The sequence below is a fragment of the Spodoptera frugiperda genome, chromosome 23 (genome assembly GCF_023101765.2).
Source record: "Spodoptera frugiperda isolate SF20-4 chromosome 23, AGI-APGP_CSIRO_Sfru_2.0, whole genome shotgun sequence".
Taxonomy (NCBI): domain Eukaryota; kingdom Metazoa; phylum Arthropoda; class Insecta; order Lepidoptera; family Noctuidae; genus Spodoptera; species Spodoptera frugiperda.
In genome coordinates this window covers 6777283-6802360 of record NC_064234.1, presented here as the reverse complement: position 1 = coordinate 6802360, position 25078 = coordinate 6777283, and the positions used below count along the sequence as shown (strand labels likewise).

At 39.7% G+C, this 25078-nt stretch overlaps 1 protein-coding gene across 3 annotated transcripts in view; it reads left to right on the top strand.

The window, feature by feature from the left end:
- Positions 1-25078, top strand: part of LOC118267232 (ecdysone-inducible protein E75) — a 91950-nt gene that overhangs the window by 47859 nt on the left and 19013 nt on the right. The window contains exon 1 of one of the 3 annotated variants that reach the window (XM_035581096.2): positions 1951-2139. The exons of 1 other annotated variant lie outside the window; for it this stretch is intronic. In XM_035581096.2, the coding sequence (XP_035436989.1) occupies positions 1992-2139 (148 nt within the window). In that variant the 5' untranslated portion in view covers positions 1951-1991. Of the gene's footprint in view, positions 1-1950; positions 2140-8295; positions 8354-25078 lie in introns of those variants that run through there. One more of the 3 variants, XM_050703300.1, reaches the window with a different exon arrangement.

The window sequence follows — 25078 nt, the reverse complement described above, 5'->3', positions numbered from 1 at the left end:
TCGCCTCCTAATTCTTGGTAACGACGTGAGAACACTAGGTGAACTGTAACTCAGCCTGAAACTTCGGGAAAAACTAATGACGTTATGTGACAACCTACTTAATTCTTGTGTAGGTAAGGTTGTTTTTCGAATGCTTTACCTCAGGTGAGCTGAAAATCGGTCAAGAGTGTTTCGGTTTCGTGGATTTGCGTCGCCCTAGGGAATTATGGAGTAGGTAACTATGACTCTACTCTTGATGTCCATAGCATAATATAGTGTGAAATATTAAAGTTTTATTGTGGTTTCACGTTAACTTCTGCGGAACTCTTAAAACAAAACAAAATGGGTTCTTGGAGACGATAACGATATAATTCACTAGAACTAAAGGGATCTTAGAATTGAAACATGGGAAACCTGTATAAAATAACACATAAATAAAATTAATATGTATTAGTTATATTTATACTAAACATTATTATTCCGCGTAAGGGAGACGGCAGGGGGGTAAAGGTATTCTGTACTTTACCCGCGGTTACATAAAATCTCGGGTAAAGGGGGTGAGATTCTTGTCCCTGACAAGAATCTATCCTAGAAGTATTAGGTACACTGGGCGCGATTGCAAATGCAGTTACACTAATAATTTATGGAGACTCTTCCGAGAACAGATTATAAATAATATGATCATTTTTTATGATGTTTCATACTCAGCGTTCAGAATATTTAAAGAATGGAGGTCTTATTTATGACTTATAGATAAAAGATTGAAGGTGTAAGTCATAAATTGCGTTCATTATTAGAAGTCGTAAAACCCGAAAATATTTACGGTGGGCAATAATGCACGGTCAGACCGGACTCCTAGACTATAATTGGTCGCCTTGGCCTATAAACTCGCCACTCAACTCGCGAATGATTCGCCAATTCTAGATTTAGGTTTTCAGTTCACTGGGTTGTTGGCATTTCCGATCTGCACGTGTTCAAAAACTTGGCAATATAAAAAAAAATAAGTATTTTTTAATCGTTTTCACAGGAAAACGATTAAAGCTACTAGGTTTACACAGGTAAAACTTCCTAATTTCGTAAAGTTTGGTCTGCAGCCAATATCATAGTCATGAACAAAACTATTGTTGAGGAAGTGTAAAGAATATTTTTAATGTCTGCACGGTTTGCGGGGTGGCGGGCAATCGACTGACGCGCAACATGTAGCGGGTTCCATTCCCGCACAGAGCAACTCTTTATGTGAGCCCAAAATTGTCGTTGTGTAGGTGTTGTGTGTATGTGAAATTGTATGTTTCTAAACTACGCAGGAGATAATGTGAAAAACCTGTGTTAAAAATAATTACGACACCCTTTTTATTCCTGAAGGGGCAGGCAGATCGAGGTGCACTTTTTACCAGTTATGTTATGATAGTCCCATTTAGTTCCTATTACCATTACCATATTTCAATTCCACACTCTGTGTGCTTCCAGACTAAGGATTGTTTCGAAAAAAATAAAACCAACAATGCTTTACCCAACCAATGAGAATCGAACTCGAGATCCTTTACTCCAGTCGACATTAAAACTATTGGTAATCATTTGCTAAACAATTCCTATAAATTAATTCTTAGTCATGCGTATTATTTGTAGAATGATAGTATATACTAATAACTTGTTTTTAACATACATACATACATTACTACAGTTAAGGAATAACAATCGTGATGTTATGATGATGAGATTCAATCACATATTGAAAGTGAAATGGACATGGAAATCGTTCTCGTTTTGGTTTGACGTAAACATGGCAATTTGAAAGTCCTCGTGCATCGCCATAAACAAAACAAAGGAGTAAGGTAGCAAGGATTGTTTGACGGCGTCGGGACACAGGTGTAGCGGAGTAGTAAGGGTTGTTAGGGGCGGGCGGCGCGTAGAGCTACGAGGTGCTACGAGCCGCGGGCGGCGTAGCGAACTAGCGGCGCGCGCCATTCGCGCTGACGCCGCCGCCGGCCGCACGCGCTCCATCTGCGCGGCTCATGCGTCTCCCGTCACTCCCGCTCGCTGCACCCGATATGACTGTGACAGAGTGCCATCGCCAACACCTGGAAGACAGTACCGGCTCAGAACCACCACCCCCCGCGCCCCCTGACGACGCCGACGTGCTGCTCGGCAGAGTTCTCGCAGGTGAGCGCTGATCAGCTGATCATGACACCTGTCAACCTAACTCACTCTCTACACGTGCTCAAGTTACTATGCTGTCAATGTCTGGATGATCCTTACGCTTATGTGACTGACCACTTGTGGCTTTTTGCCAATCACAAGTTAATTATATCTATTATTATGTTAAGAACTTATGTATTGTTATGTTACGATAACAGTGATTCATACATACCTAAGTATTTCTTTAGTCTTCAACTAGCATGTGGTGGTGTATTTGTGTTATGTTTTATCAAACAACAATAAGTTTAAAGGATAAAAGAATGTCCTTTTCACTTTCCTACTGCAAGTGTGAGACGAGCGCGCGAGACGCGCGGGGCGCGCGGCGCGGCTCGCGGATCTAGGTCAAGCGGAGTTCGTTGCCCTCGGCCTTCCCGGCTATATTCGACGTCGCTAATCACCGCACACCCCCTCCCCCACTACGGCGCGTCGTATCCTCGCTCCTACTCGCAATAATATTACAGAGACGGACTTTACTAGTTTTCAGGATTTTATTAATTCGATTTTTTTTATAAAAAAATACGTTGGTTTGCGTATTCATTATATGTATTGATTTTTGCATGAATATAGAACTGCATTACATATAACAAACTATATAAAAGTGACCCTGACCTATTTAATAAAAAGAAAATAAAATCTACAATCTTAGGAACATTATATGCAAGATTTAATTACCTCGTTAACGTAATTATTTTGCAAAGGCGGTTCACGTTCAAATAATACATAGTATTAGTCAATCAATAGTAATTGCATTATTCGCAAAGAAGTGCGAGTGAGTATCTGCGCTCGACATCATGGTCGAGTCGAGTTTCGCAAGTGGAGCCCATCGCAGAATGCCATTTTATTTTGGAGGCCGCGCATACAGTCGGAGGGCCCGCGGTCAACGGCCCCGCGCGTTATCTAGGTCGCCTTAGAATAACCTAGCGCTGATACTCTAATAATAATCTACACGAAGCCTTGAAATACTGTTGTCCCGCTCTCACTCATGACATCTCTATAGCCGCGAATAGCGACAAACAGTATTTCATAAGTTAAGCTCTATTCCGCGTGCGCAGCCGCTAGCTACATTTGACTATCTCTTTTACTCCTGAGTGCGAATCTAGACAGAATAAGCTAGAGGCATAGTAGTTTCTAGACTTCGATTCATTTCATGGGTATACGTTTATATAACACCTGACATACACTTACATATACAATTTTGTAAAATACACACAATGCCAAAATAAAGTCTAAAATACATTGCAGTTTTGAAACGTCATTTGACAACTCTATTTTAGGCGGGAAAATTAAAATTCGCAATTAATGTTAATTCCATTGAACAATAGCATGTGTAATTTGAATAAATCAAAACAATATTAATTGTCTACATAGTTTGTAACACGTAGTTACAAACATACAAGTGACCGTAAAAATCTAATATTTTTATGAGGCATGAATTTTAAACAAATAAATGAAACAAAGTGTTGCGTGTGGCGTGCGGTGTGACGTAGGCAGCACGCGGCGCGGCGGCGCGCGGGGCGCGGGGTGTGCGGGCGGCGCGGACTCGGTATTGCGATCAAGGCCTCGAGTTCGTTCACCCGGCTGCAATTGGGTCACGCTCGCCGCCCCGCGCCGCGCTCCCCACACACAAATAACTGTTTAAATCACACTAAATCCGTACCTGTAACGTCACACTAAGTATGTAGGTAACCTTAATTGTATCATTTCAAATATTAAACACAACAAATGTCTCGCAATCACCTGACGACCTGATCATTCTTACTAAAAATACAAAATCAAATCTAAGTAATTAATATATCAATTAGTAGTGGATACGTGATTAGAATATTATAGAAATAAATCGTTTCTTAATAAAACGTATCAGAATTAACGCTAAATTAACTGTTGAAAGTAATCACCGAATGTTTATAGGAACGCGTTTTCTAACTCATATCGATTAGCAATATTTTATAATACATATATGTATGTATAAAGAAAGTTCCTAGTATCCGCAGCTTTGCATATCGTATACATAACATTTCGTATCATTAATTAATACGTCATCTTCATTCAGTTGTGCGAGCGAACACGTAACAATTAAATAAATAGCTTTGTGCATGTACTTCAATAATTAGGTAATCTGTTTAATAGGCAGTTCGTAAATAATTATTGTATTGCATGCAACCTGATACACATTGCATTAAACATCTGTGTAACTAAGCGCTAACCAAATAAGAACATGCTGAAACAACATGGCACATGAACTCCTTTATTAAAATAATCGATATATTATTAGGTTTTAGCTCTTTAATTGGGCATTAAAAACAGATTTTTAAGTAGATAAAAAATATAAAAAGCAAGGCAAATGTACCCAAGTGAGACAATTAATACGTTCTATGATAAACTTAAACAAAGGTGGCAGGGAAAATTAGTTAATGGGTTGAGAATATGTAGGGGTGGTGTAGTGGTAGAAGGCTGCGAAGCAGGGTGGGGCTAGGTGGGGCGCGGGTGCAGCGGGGGGCAGCCGCGAGAGGCTGCGGGTCGACGCCCGCGCCGCCCTGACCCCAATTTGATCTGCGCTCGCGTCATATCGCGCGGACCTATCGTCCAGGCACACTCAGCGGAAAATACCCATCGTTTCAACAGAACTGCTTTATGAAATGACTAACCAAAAACGGTGCTTTGTAACCTACTGCCTGCAGGATGAATATTACATAACGTATACAACTATACATATATACCAAACACTGAAGGCAAGCCTCGCGCTTAAGTAGATGACAGACATTGTCGTTTGGTTTGATATTTTTAGAAGGTCGCATCGTAACCTTCTGCTGCGTAAACTACTTTAAACAAAGTAGCAACTGTAATGCATGTACTAAAGGTCGCGAGTGTCTATGTTCCTAGAAGCCCATGTTCTAATAATTCGCGTTACATTTATCTGGTAACCCGCTAACCCGCCGCCGAACCTAAACTCGGAGAAGAGTGCCGAACATTGTGTTCATTACCTCATTTTTTATACGCGACCCGTTCATGTACTTCGACGTTGTCCGTAATTTTAACTAAATGATTTTTTATATATTAAATAGTGGGTCATGACTTTATTCGATGTAACTTTTTATTCTTTATATTATATGGCATAGAATGAAGGTGACACAGTCAGTTTTATGATTTTCTGGTATCTACTGCACTAACTTTGACAGCCCACTTCTTTGAGCAAGTTTTTCGAAAACTAGAGTTCAGTCACATTAAAAATCAAGAAAAAATATTTTGGCGGAGTCATCACCTCAAGGTAAAATACTATAGACATGTCCTAGAGAGAATATGATACACACGTATTGTATAGTATAAACAAATAGGTACCGTATGTCTTTGTTATGTAATATTCATTTTGCAATAATTAGGGACAACCCTCCGATCAGTTGTTTCACTTCTTAGCACATTGTAATTACCGCGAACGAAGGACTTGGCCAAGAGTTTGTAACTATTATATAACAATTGACGCGCGTTTACAATAAACTAGCAACAGTTACGCATGTACACGATTTATTTATGTATATAGGTAGGTACTAGGCGTTGGATACACAGGGTGATATTTTACAAGAATACAACCGTGTACAATAATATTATTGAAACTAGAGACCTTTATTTGAATGTGTGCCATCTATCAATTGAATTATTTCGCCTTGAAAATATGAGCGCACCTTGAATCTCCCACTCATTGACTTTACATCAATGCTACACGTCATCGTAATTTCTGTGTATTTTTATTTTCAATTCGTCGTTCAACATTTTGACCTAGAAAAACATTATTGCTTCTAACATTGGATATTACTGATACCTTTACTGTCGTTAAATTTCATTAGTTTTAAAACCTCCCGGTACTTGCCCAGTGGCATGAAATAGAAAGACATTATGAACCCTATTACCTATGAAGATAAAGTACACAACTATTTGTACTTTGTTACGTGAGAATTAAGTGAAGGTTTATCTGAAACGGTCATTGCCACAAACGTACTTACGGATAGATAACTTCTTAGAAGAGGTTGCATCTAAGTTGAACGGTATGTTATCGTTTATGTGAAAAAAAATGCTGTTGAATTCATAGGGAGCAATGAGTAATTTGAGAAAACAAATTCGCGAACATGGAACGGTCAGTTTAAAGCGCGTTAGCAATAGTTACGCTTACTCTGGCCGCTGATGATTAAGTATTGTGGGTCATACCATGAGTCAGTGGTGACCTAGATGCGGCAGGCTGTGTCGACGGTGAGCGGGAGTGCGGCCTACGTGCTCTAAATACTGCCGGAGTAGGTTAGGGAGCGAGGTCAATGAACTCAGCCCTACCTACCCGCCGAACTTTCCGGGCCATCCGAATTGTGTGCCCTACTGTATCAGAATCGGCCCGAGACCTCGATGTTTATCCAGACAAATTACTTTAATACAATGTTTTTAAGTGGAACTGTATCCATTTACCTATATAAAATTAGAAACCGCTCATTTGCATAAAATACGCTACGGGAGTGAGCCCGTTTGGCTAAATGGACGTCCCTTTCAATTATGTAAAAAATGCAAAAACGTGTTTAAGTATCTAAATATAGACAAATCTGCTAGTTGTATAAAAATACAGCTGTGTAAGTGTGTATGTACAATTGTGTAGAAATAATCTATTAAATGAAAAAGAACCGTTAGAAGCACACAATGCCAGTCCAATGCCAATGACCAGAGCTTGCTTTGTTGTAACTATTTAATTGGCGTATTTTTTGCAAATATTTATTTTGCAGATTATTTAAGCTTCTCAATACGTAGATTGTGCTAATGAGTAGGTAAAGTCAAGTCTTGGAAGAAAAATTGTTGAAATTCAGAAGTTCATTTTAAAAGTATAAAAATATTTTGTTATTATATTTTATTTATAATAATTCATTTATATAGCGTGTATTATACTCATATTGAAGACTAAAATCAAAAATAAAACAAGGAAAACAAATTGTCTACAACGCCATCTAGCGTCGAGTAGATCGTTTGAAACAGTTTAGACAGATGTCGCTAGCTTCTTGCGCGAACGAAAACATCTTGGCTACATCGCCGTAGCGCGTAGCAGTCCTACTAACAAAATTGCTATATCGTTTATCTTTTTGATGTTTTCAAGATTGACATAAAAATAAAGATTGTGCTGTTTAAAATGGTTTCAAATATTTAGGCACTCTCTTCAGCAATTTTGGCTTATATCCATCACGTCTACACTGAATACAACTAAAAGTATCGAAATTGACTAAATATTTTATTTATGCAATATTCTTAGATAATCAAATATATGATTTATAATTTTGCTATTGTAAAAAAACACAAACATCCGAATTGATAAACGATTTAACAAAACAATTGTATCTCTGAGTTTTGAGAAGGCTGCCTACATAATTTAAACTACATTCCTAAGTTTATCTTTTAAACTCAAATATAAGCTTCGACCTAAAAATAGCGAGGCTCTGGTTAGGCAACGTGGACCGAGGCGGAGGGTGGCAGGGTGGCAGTGGGTGGTACGCCGCTTGGCCGTGAACTGCGCCGACCCCTCGCGCCCACGTTACTTCGTTTCCTCTCAGTCCGCAAACATTACCTGCTGCCATGTAAATTACCTACTTCAAGTGGTTTTAGATCGGATTAGTGCTCATAAATCTAACACTTTTAAACTGAAGTCAAATTCTAGGAATCTCATTATTAAACTCACTCACAAAAATGATATAAATTTTCCACGATAAATTGTCTTATTGAAATATACATGTATACTTAATAATAGTCACATCAAAACCTGCAATACCAGGTCAACGACCTCTGCAATTGTTATCTGATAAATACGAGATTCAGTCATTGACAACAACAATTATCTCAAACTAAATTAAATTCTAGAAAGTGTTGTTTTAACAATCGTATTTGACAATTTAATAATATAGTGAACTTTAAATTATGGTCGTGTGGGTGTAAAGGGGGTCGTCCATTGACGTCACGGGGGCGCATGCGCGTAACTCACCCACGCGTTCACCCCACGTTCGCTGCCTGCTTTCGCGCCAAACCGTTGTTGGATCTCGCGCCGGTTATAACCTAACAACATACACTAACTTCGTTGAAATATTTCATTTCAAACTTTAAACTATTTCCCAATGTATCATCATGGAGTTGTGTGATAACAAACAGCTGCAACAACACACTGCAGGTGAGCTGTTAACACTTATTATTAAATATTTTTGTGACCTTTTGAACTTGAAATTAAGGCAACCGGTCATTGAACTTTGCTCTTTAAATGCGTGTTATCTTTATTTATTATGATCCGGAGTTATGTAACTTTAACGTTATACTTCGGTACGTGATAATTATACATGTTTTATAATCTTAATTATGATTTCGGAATACCTACAGCTAGTTTATTAAAAATATTCATAATTAGGTATATTTTATTTTTCTTTATTTGGGAAAACAAACAGTTACACAATAAGGTCTTAAACTAAGTTATATAAAAATACATGGTTTATAAATGTATAACCTATGACACTTTCCACAACATATGACATAAAATTAAAAATTTTCAACAGTAATGTACCTAAACCATATTTTTATTAAATTAAATATAGATTGTAATATTATTCGTGAACGCGACCTAGACATCTGCCTGTGAAGTATCTAAAAGATTTTAAAACACATTGGCAGTATTAAATTCCAAGGTTTGAGGAAGCTTTCCGAGATTTGTTAAATATAGCGAGTGGCCTAGAATGTGTGTAGTTAGCGCGTCATGGTCATAAACGTCTATTTGCTGTTGAATTGGTCTAGAGGATGTTTTAGACAGGATACCATTTGTTCTCACTCGCAGCCGTTTTGGTGATTCGCACCATCTTTTAGTGAAGCAATTTGACTTGGCATTATCGTTAAAATTGAAAATGTCATGACCAGCTGCGCCAGTAAGTACTTAGCCAGCTAATGAGCAGCTCGGTGCGTGCACTAGGTGGTGCGTGCATGAGTCAGCCGCATCCAGACCGGAACAGCGCACGTCAGCGCACCCTGCGCCGGGCACTGCACGGTCACCCCGCTTCATTGCACGTATGCATATTCCATTGTAATGCACCAATATCCGTTCCACTTTTACGGTTATCTGTCGTCACTTGCATGCGTAAAGTGCAGAGTCACTTGTATAGGTAAAGCTTTTCATACTTACCGACGGCGATTCTTGGCGGGATTTCCGGTGACTGTGAAACGCTGATTTTGGATTACCTTACTTTGTTTCAAGGCGTTTAAAGTTGACCTAATCATTACCTTGACATTCAAACAGAATTAGCAATCTTGCATACTGTCGAACTGTGCAAAACATGGTTTCCAATGTGACTAGTACGGAGTATGACATCGTAGGTACGTAGCTTTAAGTAGCTACGCAGCAAAGAAAATCATTTCAGAACTCAAAGGATCATTTTACTCCGTAAGGATCCTTCCCTCGTCATGTAAAACCCTTTGACTAGACAGTCTGCACACTGCTTCAGTAGTATATACAATACGTACGTGTTTGTTTTGCGTGTACCAGCATTTCAATCTTCTTCAGCTTTGAAAGTCTCCTCTTTCATGTAAACTTTTTATGTAAAGAGAGACTCGACGGCGCCCTGCACAAATGCACCTAGAAAAAATAGGTGTGTGCCTTAGTGTGCGTCGAGTACGCGGCACTACGAGTATGTACTTAGAGAGTGCATCGCTCCCGGGCGCCGGTGTCGTCGCACTGCATATAGGCCAGTGCACGCGAATGCCCGGACTCCCCCCCCCTGAGCCGTCGCCGCCCCAACTCCCCGCTGCACTTCGCGATTTTCCATTTCCATCGTATTGCCCGTTCGCTAATTCCAGCGGTTGACTCGCCGCGATGTCGTAACTCGGGGAAATTTCTCAGACCTTTCTCCGAACATAACTTCGTGGTTCATAGCAATGACGTCTTCCGGTAAAGGGCATTCACAGCTTACAAGTTTGACATTAATAATCTCATTTTATTACATAACATAGCAGCTTATAAAACAACAACTTACTTCTACCTATCCGCAACCTAAATACTTCAAACTGAAAATAAACATCATATTATTTGCGTTTAAAAACATTTCCGAATTGTAACCTACTTTCCTAAATACATTTATATTAAAATAGTCGAATACAAACAAAACGGAACAGCGGTGCAAATCATTTCCGGACTCGATCGGTCGAAGCCAGAATAACACCAGTTGTTGATGTGTAATATTGTTTACAATACAAAATATTCAAGGGCAAAAATTTCGTAATGGAGGTGATTCAATTTATCGAATAGAAGATGTCAATATTAGCGCATTGCATAATGATGACGTGGCAGTATTCGGTTATAGAAATAGTGTTGTAAACTGCAAACTGGGACAGTAATGGGTGCAGTGAGCTGTCAATTTATATTAGGCACGTTATAATGCGGAAGGTCTATCAGTATTGCGAAGAACGCCTGTGCCTTGTCGAGTGTGGGTTCAAAGCGCTCGTTGACGGCGCGCGAGTAGAGAACGTCGTAACCGGCGTTCGTTGGAAGGCGCAGTTACGTCCATACGATTCTGAGCCCCCGGATGTAGTTACAAGTTCCCGCGGTCGTTGCCCGACCGATGCGTGCACGACTCCCCTATATCGGCTAACTGTGGCGCGAAAACTAAAAGCGTGCGCTGCGACACATATTATGTGCACCATACCTTACATTACTCGCTCGTTACATGTATATTACACGCGTTTTTAAATATTTTCAGTGGTTCATTTTTACTTTTCTTTTATAATTTTTGTAGAGGTATCTACTAGAGAAACTATAGGTATAATCAAAGAGGTTGGGGTTCGCAAAAAATAAAATAAAAAAAAACTTTAATAATGTAGGTACTCAAAAGACGAGTTTTATTTTAATAACATTATTTTTAGTCTCAGAAAAAGTTCTTGATTATGAAATAATACTTAATAACAAATTCAATACAAAGTTTTTTTTTTTATAATAAGTATAGTTGTGCTAATTTAAAATCTATATATAATTTGTACAAATGAAAAATATATTATTAATAACCAACATGGTTGATAGGATTGTGTGAACACGGAAACGGCAATGCCGTTAGCTAGGTAACTGTATGAGTCTAGTCTAGAATAATCCTGTGCAGGCATGCCTATAGGTTCCAATGACATGTCCTGAATTGATGATCAGCCTTCGATTCCGCCATATTTCGACCGTCCATTCAACTAACTGTGAATTTTATTACAATATACTTCTGAAGACATAATAATTCCAATAAGCCGGGGTATTAACCCATTTATCAGGCTTAATCCGGTTACAGGGAGCCCATGTGACGTGAAGATGAATGCAGGTGTTCCACGTTCATCGTGCATCTTCTATTTATGTTACGCTATCGATATCTGGTGTATTGCGCAACGCTTTTTATCAGACTTTGCATGTACTTACACGTAATATCATAGGCTTTAATTACTTAAGCCTAACGTAATGCATTTTTACACCCACATCTCTATACAGCAAGAGGAGCATTCTTGTAATGAATTCAAATCAAAGACGGCGAGTCTCTTAGATGCCTAGGAAAGAAGAATTTGTTATGACAGTGAGGTAGAGGGTTGTGCGTTAGGGTGCACGCCCGCGACGGCGGGTGCGAAGGGTTAATGACCGACTGGTCGTCGCATTGTCGCGCGGGTGTTGCGCCCGCCGCACCCGCCGCGCCGTACGACACTCTGTGACTCCACTTCAGCTACGAGCACTGCACGCGATCTTATCTACAATATCTATAACAAGTTTATCCCCATATAACTAACTAGATTGTTAACATTTTGAAGCTAATCCATGGTCTATCATACGTATTTATAGAACTGCGCAATAATGGTTATTGATTTCATCCGGTACTATTGACCTCTAGAATATCAACTCTCCGAATTAACAAATCCATATTTTTATCCAGCGCTAGTTATCACCAGGCATTTGCATAAGAAACTCTGCTGCAACATAATAAAGATGAAATTCGTATGATATGATCTCTATCATGATAGTCGATTACTTCGGGTGACGTAAACGGCGTCCTTGGAGCGAATCTACAAACACAATTGTACAAATATCTACCATGAGTGGGTCAGTCACCCTCGACGTCGACGCCGCCGTGGCTTTATCGTGATCGCGATACATCACTCCAACACCGTATAATAATTATAATATGTATGTATACCATACACCAATGTATATGTGCCGTATCAAGACCTATTGAACAACAATAGCTCTTATTTCTTTAGCCTGTAAGCGTATCATTCCTAGTATAGCGTAGGTGACAACAAAATTAATGACAAAAATAACTCATAAAAACAATGTGTCAGCTATACAATTTGCTATTAACGGTGTTAGTAATTTAGCAACAATGAGTTGTTTTCTTACTAGAGGTTGATTGCAAAAAGTTGGCCTACGGTAAACATTTTATACAACCTTACAGTATTTGTTAAGGTATTCGTTGGCGACGAGCGTAGTTGCATATGTACGAGTGTTCGTACCGACGTGCCTGCATGTTGCATTCGACTGTTTTCCGTCATTCACAAACACAGTTCCGTTTCACCGGAGTAGCCATGTCGTCACTCTTACACTGCCATTTAAATACTCATGCATTACTCGCTAAGACACTCCAACTAGTACTGGACACGATTAATTATTTTTAGTTCTGTGTCCGAGTTTATAAACGTCGTTGTCACAGCAGATTCCGCTACACTGCTACACAGTGCTGGTACACGTCAAGCACTGACTCATGACAGTTCACTAAGAAGTCCATTGACACGGACCTTTTGAAATATAAATGTGTTAGAGACGTTGACTAAATAAATCCCGTACACTTCGGTTACAGGCATTCTCTTACGCTGTAACGAAATCAACGACCGACCAGCTATTTGTTCGTAAATGAATTAATAATTCATTATTATAATATGTGGGGAAATTAGTCTCAAAGTGTATAATTTACAAGTCTTTGTTTCCTTGAAAAAGAAAAGAAAGAATTAAATAACCTTTACCTTTCGTGATACGAGCGACAGCATATCAATGTTGTAGAAGTAGTTTGGTTGAAACAAACAAAGGAACAAGCTTCACTGTATTATCAGTGACATACATTGCTAGCTCGATAGCATAGCTGCGATAAGCTGAACAAAACATCGCTTCGGTACAATGACCCAGAATTATATAAAAATGTCCTCGATTTTGATAACGCTGTGACAATGACATTTTATTGTGGCCTCGAGCTATTATTATTATTGCTTATTATATCAGGAGTGGAGTATGTTACAACCAATGTCAACACATCATATCGCTTTTGTCATAATTAAAAATCATAATTAAAATAACAGGAAATATGTATGTTCTTAGTTCTTTTAGTTTTCACTGAACGTTGTTATGGACATAATTTCTTGTAGACTAGAAACTTTCTTCAGGCTTGATGACAAATGGATAATAATATCTAATAAATATAAATATCAAAGTAATTGATTATATCACATTTCAATGGCTAAAAGCTTAGAGTGTAATCGCAAATGATAGTAGTGGAGACATGTCGCGTGTCACAGCATGTGTATGTGTTTTGCGCACTTCAGCGCTACTGTTTATTTGAGGGAGTTGCACGTTGCGTCAACGCCGGCTGGTGCTAATTGGGGTGCATCGCGGTGCGTTGACTCTGGGCTGAAAATGTTGGCCGGAACGTTCCACGAGCGGATGTCAACTTTCTCGCGGTTACGTAACGCGGAGAGATGTGAGCACTAGAACGTTCGGAGTCATCGACCACGGGCGCATGTTACGAAACACATTGCGCTGCACACCACACTGCAACTAATAATATTGAACTCTCCATTAACGTGCCTGTAGCTATGCACTACCACATGCATCATTTCGTGAATCCACTGAATACGTTAGCGATTTTTACCTTATAACTTCGTTAATAACATCGGTAGTTTTAGTATGCAAATAAAATAAAAATGTTAATTATTAGCAAGATATAAATAGTATCGGCGTGTGTAATTGTAATTACATGCAACTTACTGCTCCTCGTTATGGATATTACTTTGTGGCGGTCTGCGGAGCTCTGGACCTGCGCGGTTATTAATATGTTCTATATCAGGTGCGACTATTAGCTAGACTATTTGAAGTATAAATTGGTTGTATCGTGTGTAGTTAGCGCGAGCTGTGGTGGGTCGTCGTTCGCGGCGCGAGGTCAACGCCGCGGCGCCGCCACCCGCTCAACTTACAGCTTTCACGACTAACTATTTGAAGACATTTTACTTACTCACTGTTTGTTCTGCGTCTTAGCTATCGGACGAGGTGAGAGAATAGAACATTTTACTAAAGCATTTCATATATTCGAACAGTCAAATGAATTAGATTTGTAAAGCAACATAGATATAGAGGTCAATACCAAAACAGTATCACTATTTATTCTGGATATGAATTATTTATCGATTCAGTTTACTTTCTTCGTTATCGGCTTTGTAGGTCAGTATGTGTAAGCATATCATTATTTGGGCGTTTGTGTGCCCTTCCCTATCACGCTTTATGTTCAACGACTCGGCAGTATGAGAGTTCCATCGAAACATTTAGTATATTCATTTTAAACCACTGAACAATTCCAAAGTAATTGACGTCATGTGTCATATATAATAAAATTAAATATTAATTAAATAACATTTACTTTACCTAACGTGTGTGAACCAAAAACATCTAATTTTACACACAACGATATCTACAGCGAGTTGTTGATTTGTGTTAAACATACAGTAGGAACTAATAATAAATACACCGATGTCCTAAATTGTAGCGAAGCAATGTAACAAACAATTGTCTTTTCGAGAACGTTATCAATGAATTACTATTTAGTTGTATCGGTGCCTGGCTGAGTGGTTACACTTGGTTTGGTACAATCGACTGAACTGGTTCGCTTCACTCCTTTTTTATCCCGTACCGTATGTAGAGCGTAACAGTTTACGTGATCATTAGTGTGTTGAGAGATTTCAGGGCCGGCACACAACTCGAGTGAAGGGGTCGAGTGCACGTTCATGACACGCCAGCAATTATAAGTACGGAGGCGTCATTGAACCCGCGTTATTGCGAAACAACGGAAACCAGTCCAGTGTCCCCCTCCCCCCTTCCCCTCACGTCGCGATCCCCTCCTACACACCTGCTGCGAATTTTTAAAATCCTAGATTATAGTTGACATGCGACTAGCTCCTAACCGACGTGATTGGCATGCTCAGTTGGTTACATCACTACCCGCTGCAGTCCGCAAATTCCGCGCTCTTATTATATTTTCGTATTATTATAACGCTAAAATTTTAATGAGATATTTTATATAATTCTAAGAAATTTGTGTATTACATCTAGAGATGAAGCTTTCGACAAAGCAACATGAACGTATTTTTAGAACTGATTCAGTAATTTAAAATCAAATGTACCTGATTGCCATAATCACTTCGTATTAATTTGTAGTGAATAAATACAATACGATGAACAACGCGATTGTACAGAACAAAATGTGTACACGAGTAGTAGTAGTAATCTGCTGTCGGTACAGCGCCTAGCAGCGACCTATAAAGATACGTGCTTGATAGTGGTGCAGTCAGGGACAACGGCCGGACTGCCTCATTCGCAAGAATCGCAGGTAGGCTAAGGGGTTAAAGAACTCCATTGCACTATATCAAATACCATTGAACTCGCTCCGTCCCGCTCCCACGTTGCACCCCGCGATGCATCGCTTGCACTCGCCACCGTGCGAATCCTGTCTGATTACGCGACACGCATGCGAATGACATTATCTACGAGTAACTATGGTACACGTAAACCGGTATATGGACGTTACCTATGTGCTGGCTACATACGCCAGTCCACATAGGAAAATGAATACTATATACTGGCGAGCTTTGGTGCACGAGCAGCTGCACGTGACAGGAAAATAACTTCAAATTGAATTTACAAGACAATGCAGGGAACTCGGAGTGGGAAAATGTTTGGATCAAATCATGTGCAATCTGTGTAAACATCTGTCTGGATTAAAAGTAATAACAGCCAATAACAGAAATGTATCGACGTCTTATAGAGTAAGACGTTGCTGGAAAAATGGTATTTGAATCACAACAACACTTAAAATATTTACTATATTTAAAGAACTCGTTTAAAATAATAGCATCCGATGTTATAACGTTTAGAAACTCTAGCCACCTGTTACATAATAATCGGTATAAGCTGAGAATACGCTGATCGTGTGTCGATAATCAAGTTTAACGAGTGGAAAGTTCAAAGAGGGCATCGACATCATGCGACAGTGTCGGCGCTTTGTCGTGCAATCGCCTGAAAATCGCGCTAATTTGTATGACACTCGATCGCATGATACCGCGGCTCGCAGGTGACGTACCCGTGAACCAGGAACAAATAGCCGAAGATCAAGTTCCCGGGCATTGACTGCGACATGTGCACGCCGCCACCGCCGCCAGTAGCCACTTCTTATTTTCTACTAGCATGTATTACACACACCTATTACGTCATGCTCGCGTGAACTCACATGCCACGATGAGAAAGAACAAATATGTACTCAACTCTAAAGCACAATCTGGTGGATGAGGACAAAGAAGAACAAAAATGGTATTCAATTAATACATTTCCCAGTGGGATGAGAAACAGATTTCTTTATTTTATTTTATGCAAAATGTACCTACAACATTTTTGGCATGTCAGTTATTTGCCAGCAGACAATAGCGATAAATTCAAGGAGAAATGATAAAATGTCATTGAACTTGATAAAAATAATAATTTAATTCTACACGTACGTTGTACTTGTTTGTTAGAAAGTTCATATTGCATTATTAATATATTTTTTTGGAACAATAGACGATAAAATCATGAAATCGTGAAGTCAGAATCATTATCATTCAATTGCCGACGTTATACTTAGATTATTTAAAAAGCAAAGCAATATATTGTCGACTCGTGAAACAGGGGCTTGATAATGGTGTCGTGGGCCGCGTGTACGGCCCCGTAACCGATGGACCATTTCCCCAAATTGTAGCTGTGGTCGCTTTTCCCAGAGACCTCGACTCGAAAATGGCTGGGCCTCGTTCATATTACTGGCTCAGTGACCACTCTCTCCCGCCCCACTTCATTCCGCGCCGCTACGGAGGCGTAGCACTTTCGTAGCAACCTCGTAGCAACGGATAACGTCATGGTATGGTTTCATACCAGAATTTTCAGTATAGGTTTACTGAAAATTCTGTATGATATCATTTTATAGTACAGTTGAACAACAACGTACGTTAAATAAACTTATGTGAGGTCGTTTTACATATACAACAACAACTTCCTATACAGTGTAAAAATCTATTCTGATTTTATTCTTAAAGGGGCTTCGAGCAATCACTAATGGTTTGAACTACATGTACATAATTCAATATACCTACTTACTTATAACATTTTGTACGGTGTACATTACTCACTACGTGTCCCTTATGTATAAAGATTAAACTGGATTTACAAGCGATATTGAACTTTTGGCAGTCTACGTCTATTTTAGAATTCAAGGATATATAAAATTTCCATGTATTGCGTCTTTACAGTGTTTTCAGGGAAACTATTGAAACTAATTTCTCGACTCTTTCATAAGTACATTCCTGGAAAACAATAAACATGTTTGACGTAAGAGTAGGTACGATGTAGGCGGATACTAAGATTATAGTTCAAAGACAGTTGTTTATCAGTAAAAATGTGTCGAATTTGGAATTGGTAACGCAGTCATTAGATCACGTGTAGTAGGTAAAATTGATAAATAAGTCAGGCTAAATGGTACGTGTTGTGCTATAGAGTGTAGATAGGTGGCGGTGGCGAGGTATATACGTCGGCACTTGTTTACCGCGCGATGCTCGCAGACCTTGAGATTCGGCAGCGGTCAGTGGCCCGAGGCCTCGCATACAAAATATAAATCTTATTATTACCCGCCGACCTCGGCTCGGTTCCTCACCGGCTGTTCTATTACTAATCGCAGAAATTTATCCGGAAATTAGTCATTCCTGCTTTTGAGTTGAGATTTGCCTGCTCAAATATATGATTTGTGTCTATATATAAACATTTTTGAAGGCTAAAATACTAACAAGTAACTTGAAACCATGAAATCTTTGATGGTATAACCGAATAATTACGTTACAATAATAAACAAATTGTAAGAATTCAATGTCGAACCGTAATTCAATGGAAACTAGGAACGTATTGTATTGTATGTGAGTTATATTTGTAGCGATTCTTGTGCTAATTGGCAAAAATATGAGTCAGACTGCGAAGGTCTGTGTTCTGTGAAATGAACATTCTTAGCACAAACATTGATATTTCTGCTTCCTTGTTTATAGTTTATTTACGTGATGTAGAGAGATTTTATGACGACTCCCTACATCACAACCTTCGACGTACATGATAATTAATGTGTTGAGCTGTCATGAATAGACATCATGCAATAAATTAGATCAGAGCCACATGTTTGCGTAACGCTAAAAACGTGACTCGGAGGGGACTGTGTCATATGCCTTAACTTTGATATAAGTCTGGTAATATGTGAGTTAATTATTTTTGCCAGCAATTGTTGATAATGATGTGACTCGATATTTTTACATATATGTACGTAAGTACGTATACCTACGATTTATTTTTCACATTTCGGTTCATTGACTTGAGTTTGCATGTGTTGGTTGCCGAAAGTGTGCGTTCGGGCTCGCGTCGGTGTGGGTGAACATTCTTGTGCTATATAGCGGCGGTGTGTGCTCGTTACAGCACGACGAGAGGTGAAGTAACCATGGCTGTGTTGGTTATTGGCGAATTCGGAGGCGGACTCAAGGACGCCCGCTTCAGGTTCAGTAGCCACCTTCGGCAGTGAACGACATCATTTCGTGCGTTGACCCTACCGCTTCCTGTGCCAACCGAGGAAAATACTAAATTTATCACTTAAAATTTCTATTTAATAGTAATATATGCGAACCATTTAATCGACTTTGACTTAGAAACAATACCTATATTAGCATATAAAGTGATATGTAGAGTGTGAATGGCCTCGTTGTTTGCCTCGACACAGACCGTAAAAATAACGACCACTGTTTAATTCATTGTGTTTTTCCTGGCCATCTTTATAAGTCACTGTGAGTTTTGATCTACACTTGTCAGTTAGCAATAGAATGCAAGATGACTAACTATTTGTTTTTCCTTGTTACAGGTAAGTGCACCGATCGTCACTCGGCGACAAACCGTCCTCAAGTTGGTCCGTAAGGAGGTAAAGTTAGCTCGCTTGATATGATTGCACATAATGGTGTGTTCTCGTTAGAGCACAATGCACCAGGTTGCAGTGGTGGAGTCAGTCACCCCGTCCTAACGGGGCTCGCCCTATGCCCGCTCGCGGCTCGCGGCTCGCGAGCTGCCGTCATCACGCCGCGATTGTCGTGCAATCGTGCTTACTAATGCCAACTGGACTCCATACGCATACATAATATTATGGACATTCGCATCGCCCCAGCACCACGCCTATTCGCACTGCACGTTGAGGAAAGAATTCTCTCTTTAGAATAAGTCATCCACAATTACAATGCCATTGGTTGTGCAATTGTCCAGTGGTCCCGTCGAGCTTTTGACCGTAAATAACCACAATACATCACAAAAGTAATTATTATTGTTCTGATTATGGTGCGCAGTGAACGATATAATAATTTAACCGAAATGTAACTAAAAAGGTACGAAATTTCTTCGGACTTGACTGGACCATTGTTGAATTATGTCCCCTGTGACTTTTCTTTATTTTTTGCACCAGACGTACTTTAAAAAATAACGGCTAAATGTAGTATTAAAATAACGCTATTTTGACAAAATTATTACAAGCGATACATCAAACGTGTAAATATCTCTTTTTTAAAGAAACGCAAAATAAAACCTAAATTATGAGAATACAATATTGTGAAAATATTGCACGGTATCCCGCTGATATTTTATCATTAAGACGAATATTTGTAAGGGCATCCCTCGGCCGCGATATCATTTAGCGTCGACACAATACATCGACGATCTGGGAACGTCGGTTACGAGCCGCTCTGACAAAAGGAAGTTAAAAAACTTTTGTAAAAGATTCAATCTTCGTTTTTTGTCGTCGAAAAGGTTTCGATTAAACAATCATTTTTAATTTTTTCACCATCTGAGAAGAGTTAAATATCGCGAAACTTGCACAATAACGTAAACCCAGCAAAAACTAGGACCTTACCTGTTCGTGAAATCCGAGATGAAAAGAAAGGGTAGGTCGAATCGCATCGTGATTTTTTTGACAATAGGAGAACACCATTCTGCTTGCATTTTTTACGCGGATTGTAAAAATTTTCAACCTTTGAAATCGAAGTTGAAAGGAAGTTGTGAGTAAGGGTTAGCAGATTTCTATTGATCTATTGTTTACTCAGCAGATGGTATTAGATTTGCTCGTTGCTCCTTGATCCATTGACAATGTGGGTCACGATATTACGTCCAACTGGTAATAATATCCCTTAACCTAAATCTGTCTCAGCCCATTCAAAATACTAGTGACATCGAAACAATAACCATCTTTCTTTTGAGAGAAAAGACCTACAAGACAATAGAAATGTAAGAAACATAATAGTATAAAAACTAAATGCTCCGTAAAGATTTCAACGAAATGGTCATCAGTGGGTAATTTGGCTTGTAAATCTTTACAAAGTTGTCTGAGTCATAAACATTTTGGTCTCCTGTTATTGTGGTCGAAGACTTTCATGCAATCAATAACATAATTATGTGCTTTTGGACAACAGTATTTTTTAAGTTTCGTAAGTAGATGATATTTCTTCATAGTTTTCATGTTTATTTTTATGGCACAGTGCATTCGTAATAGCAGTTTTTCTAGAAGGGTCGTCGCCTAGACTCCTAGTAATGTGGTAGTGGTAGTGGAGTGGCACACCAAGAACGTGGTGCACCGTTACACGCACTTGTGGAGTTGAGTGCACGCGCGCGCGGTCGCCGACTTCACCAGTCCCACCTCCCTAGTGCTCTTCCAGGCGACTATTATATGCGTCCCATAAGCCCTATACTTACAATCAATTCTTAGCAGTTAAATAAATTTGTTAACTCATACGATTACGTCACTCTGCCAGAACACAAGCAACAAACATGTGTCGAGTGTCTCGAGTGGCACGCGGCAGGCTTGTGTACGGCATGCGAACCCAGTGTACTCCATAATAATATAACATCTTCAAAAAAATTCACCACAAAAGACCCAAAATATTTAAATATCGATGTTTGAACGGATCCACTTTTTACTAATAACAAGGTGCAAGCCGCTGCCACGTTTCTCCGCCAGCTGGGAGACGAGGAAGTGTGTTCACAATACCAACCACGCAAATTATTGATTGCCGAAAAATCGAAACTGCTCCAATAATAACCATTGTCATTCTTTTTGTTAAATAATGGAAAACTTTGCATCGCGTCCAAGTACGTATAATAATACTTACACCAAGTTGAATGACTGCTTTATTGTTATTTTTTGTTGACAAGGAGGTCACTGTGCGTGATATTACACTTGGATCCCGCTACCAAAGACTAAATTAGAAGGCATTATGTATAGACAGCAGATTATTCTCTGCTGTGGTGTAATTATAGCAATTCCAATAATGGTTATGGCATCCTACGCAAAGTGGTCCGTAGTAAATGATGCTAATCGCTGTAATGGACTGCGTCTGAACCTTACAGTACTTGCATAATGAGGAGGGCACCAGTTTAAGTTCACATGTTTCAAATCTATACATAATCGTTTACCCGCAGCTGCGGACTGTCTAGCGGTTACCGGGCTCGAAAAGAAGGAGTAGGAACGGTGTAGTTTTTAGTCAGTAAGAGCCTGATACTACCTCTTTCCTCATTCAAGGTGGGAAAAGTCATTGGATGATTTTCCCCCCTCAAAAAAAGACACATTCGTTTGATTTGATGTAAGGCTTAAAGGTTCAATAATGTAATATCCCACCAATACCATCACTACAACACAAGCCCTAACAATACACAGTATGAGCAGACACATGCACTTAGCGCTAGTATACCACGCGGAGAGAGGGGCTACAAAGAAAAAAGTTATTGGAACCGGTCTCTTATAAAATGAAAGTTGGTTATAGGTAATGGGCAGCACTTTCTCCGCGAACTACGTTGGTACTTCAATAGCATTACTTCCCTACATTTAAAAGCAATAAAACTAAGTTTGTGAGTGTTGTTATTTGTTCTGGACACTTGACGGTTTCACAAGTAGGTATTTCAGGTTATACAAAACGGTCTTCCGGGAGCAACCGTGAGAATTTTCTGCCTTTACCGCTCAATAATAATTTGCATAATCGTACCTAACTTTATTTTAAGTGGTTCATCGGTTCTTTAATTCATAAGGTGATATTTGAAGTTTATACATGGGCTACTTTAACCTGTAATTTGATTATTTAGAGACTTTTGGTGCCATTTAAATATTTATTTACTATCTATTTGAACGGTTGACAGAGTGGGTGATTTAAATAAAGTCAAGGGGATCATTTGCGTCGCAAACAACGACGACGGGGTCAGTAGACTCGTGCGCGCAACTGCCGAAATTATCGCGACCGGTACACGCGCCGCGCGCCAGCCGCGGCCAACGAACGAGCCAAGGCCACGGTACCTCCCCGGCCCCTGCCCGCCGCCCACCTAGCTCCTGCTGACAGCCTAGGTATAACACAACAAGCGAATCGATCACCCTTCATACATATAAATATTACCCTCGCCTATCGGTCGACACGAGGCCTTGAACCGCGATACCGAACTGATAAAACGTCAGCGATTTCGATTTAGCGACTCATATCGATAATAACACGTTGCACCATAATTTGTTTAAATTATTGCACGTTTTAAATCATTATAAAAAGAGACCAGTCCGATTGTGTTCCGTATGAGCCTGAGTGTAACAGTAATGGAGGTTATTTATCTAGGAAGCAATAAACATGGATCGGGTAGGCATTGGCATCAATGTAGGCGCGAAGCAGAGAGCGGTGGGAGGCTGGACGGGTGGCGGAAGCGTCAGAGCGGGTGCGGGCGCGGGCGCGGGGCGCGGCAGGTGGTAACGTCAACGCGCGGCCGTGAACTTTCTTCGGACACGTTTTCAGGAGTTAATGCTGCGCAATATTTCGCGTCTTAGCCCCGGCTCGGCGGCGGCAGTGGCCGGAGCCCCGGCCCCAGCGCGGAGCTCCGTGACGCGTGGCACGTCCTCATACAGCTTTCATATTACGTTGCAAATGTTCAATTTCGGAATTTTCTCATGAATCATGATCAATTCGTCAGTGGTCACATGTTCAATTTCATTCAATTTAAAACAAAAAGATAACAACGTTGAACATTTCAACTTGATGCATATTTAGGTACCTGAATTTTCCTGAAAATAAAATCTGTTTACATTTTGGTAGCCGATGATTTAACTTGAACTCATCAAAATGTAAATTTCACGTATTTAGTTCGAGTTCAAGTCATCGAATATGTAGAACATTCAGAGTGATCCAGAACAACATGTTGACTTTTTTCATCAATTATTAACACGAAACTTATATTATGTGTCCTCAATGCTTACATAACCCAAATCTTGGAATATAAAAAGAGCTTTTGTCGAGAAAACAGTAATAATTCCGTATCATTCGTTTATAATATACATTGAAAATGATCAGTGTGCGTGGATGGCGCTAGTGGCGCTATATGGCATTAATGAGAGCGAGTAAATGTAACACTAGGAAATGTTCGGCATACACTTCCTCATAGTTGCGCACAGTTAGTGTAGGTGAGTAGTGCAATGCATTGCAGCGCTCGCACTGGAGCAGCGGCACAGCGGCGCGGGCGCACGTGAGACCGACTAACTAATATTATACAACGAGGTGCATCACCGCGCGGGGTACGCCGCGATGCTCTGATTACGCAAACATCCACTGCGCAATACCTCTCCTACATCGAACATTAAACAATCTCAAAGCTTCACTAGTGTCTTGGACCACTTGCCGATTTAAATGCTCCAGTTGGCGCGTTCGCATTTCGTTCGCCATGCTACAATGGAAAACATGCTTTGTCCCATTTCATGACGTGCATGGTACCACGTTAGAACTAAAGTAGCAATCTGCAATGTAATCATTGAGAGTTGTTTAGTAGGATGTGTAAATACACTCAGATGTCCTCAGACAGAGCAGGAAGTCTCGACTTGATGTAAATATCAAGGTGAGGTGACCCAAAGGAGAAAGGCTCCTTCATCAGTCACAGTCCATGTATGCAAGCAGTATGTATTAACGACTCCGATTCGTTTACTTTTTCTGTGTTTACACGACTAGGTAAACGTAGGGAAGGGTAGGCTTTCGGTTTCAATCTAAAAATAAGTATGTTTGCGGTTAAATAAATTCAACAAACCATTAATTTAATATTCTGAAAAGATCTCGTAGTCATAATAATTAATTGTAATATTAACTGTTATTAATTATGTTTATAAGTACAGTGCGAATTCGTTTAATACAATTAGATTTTAGTGAACCGTTTTTCCTCATATTGATGTCGGTGTTACCTTGAGGTTGACATTGCGGCTAAATCAGCACAGTTTGACATTGACATGTTCCGATATTCGAACGAGGAAGTGCTCCTAGTTTATTCGGCGGGGCCGTTCACATGTTTGGAGGTTCGCATTATTAGACAACCTACACAGACAACTGTCGGTATTGTTCAAATTATAATGTCACACCAGCAGAATACAAAAATACTGGATATCCATACAATTGGTGTAAGAATATTGATGACTAGACCACACATTATTTTTATGAGCTCTAAGTATTGAATCACGCCGGGGTCGTTGTAGCTTCTCATTTGCGTGTTTTA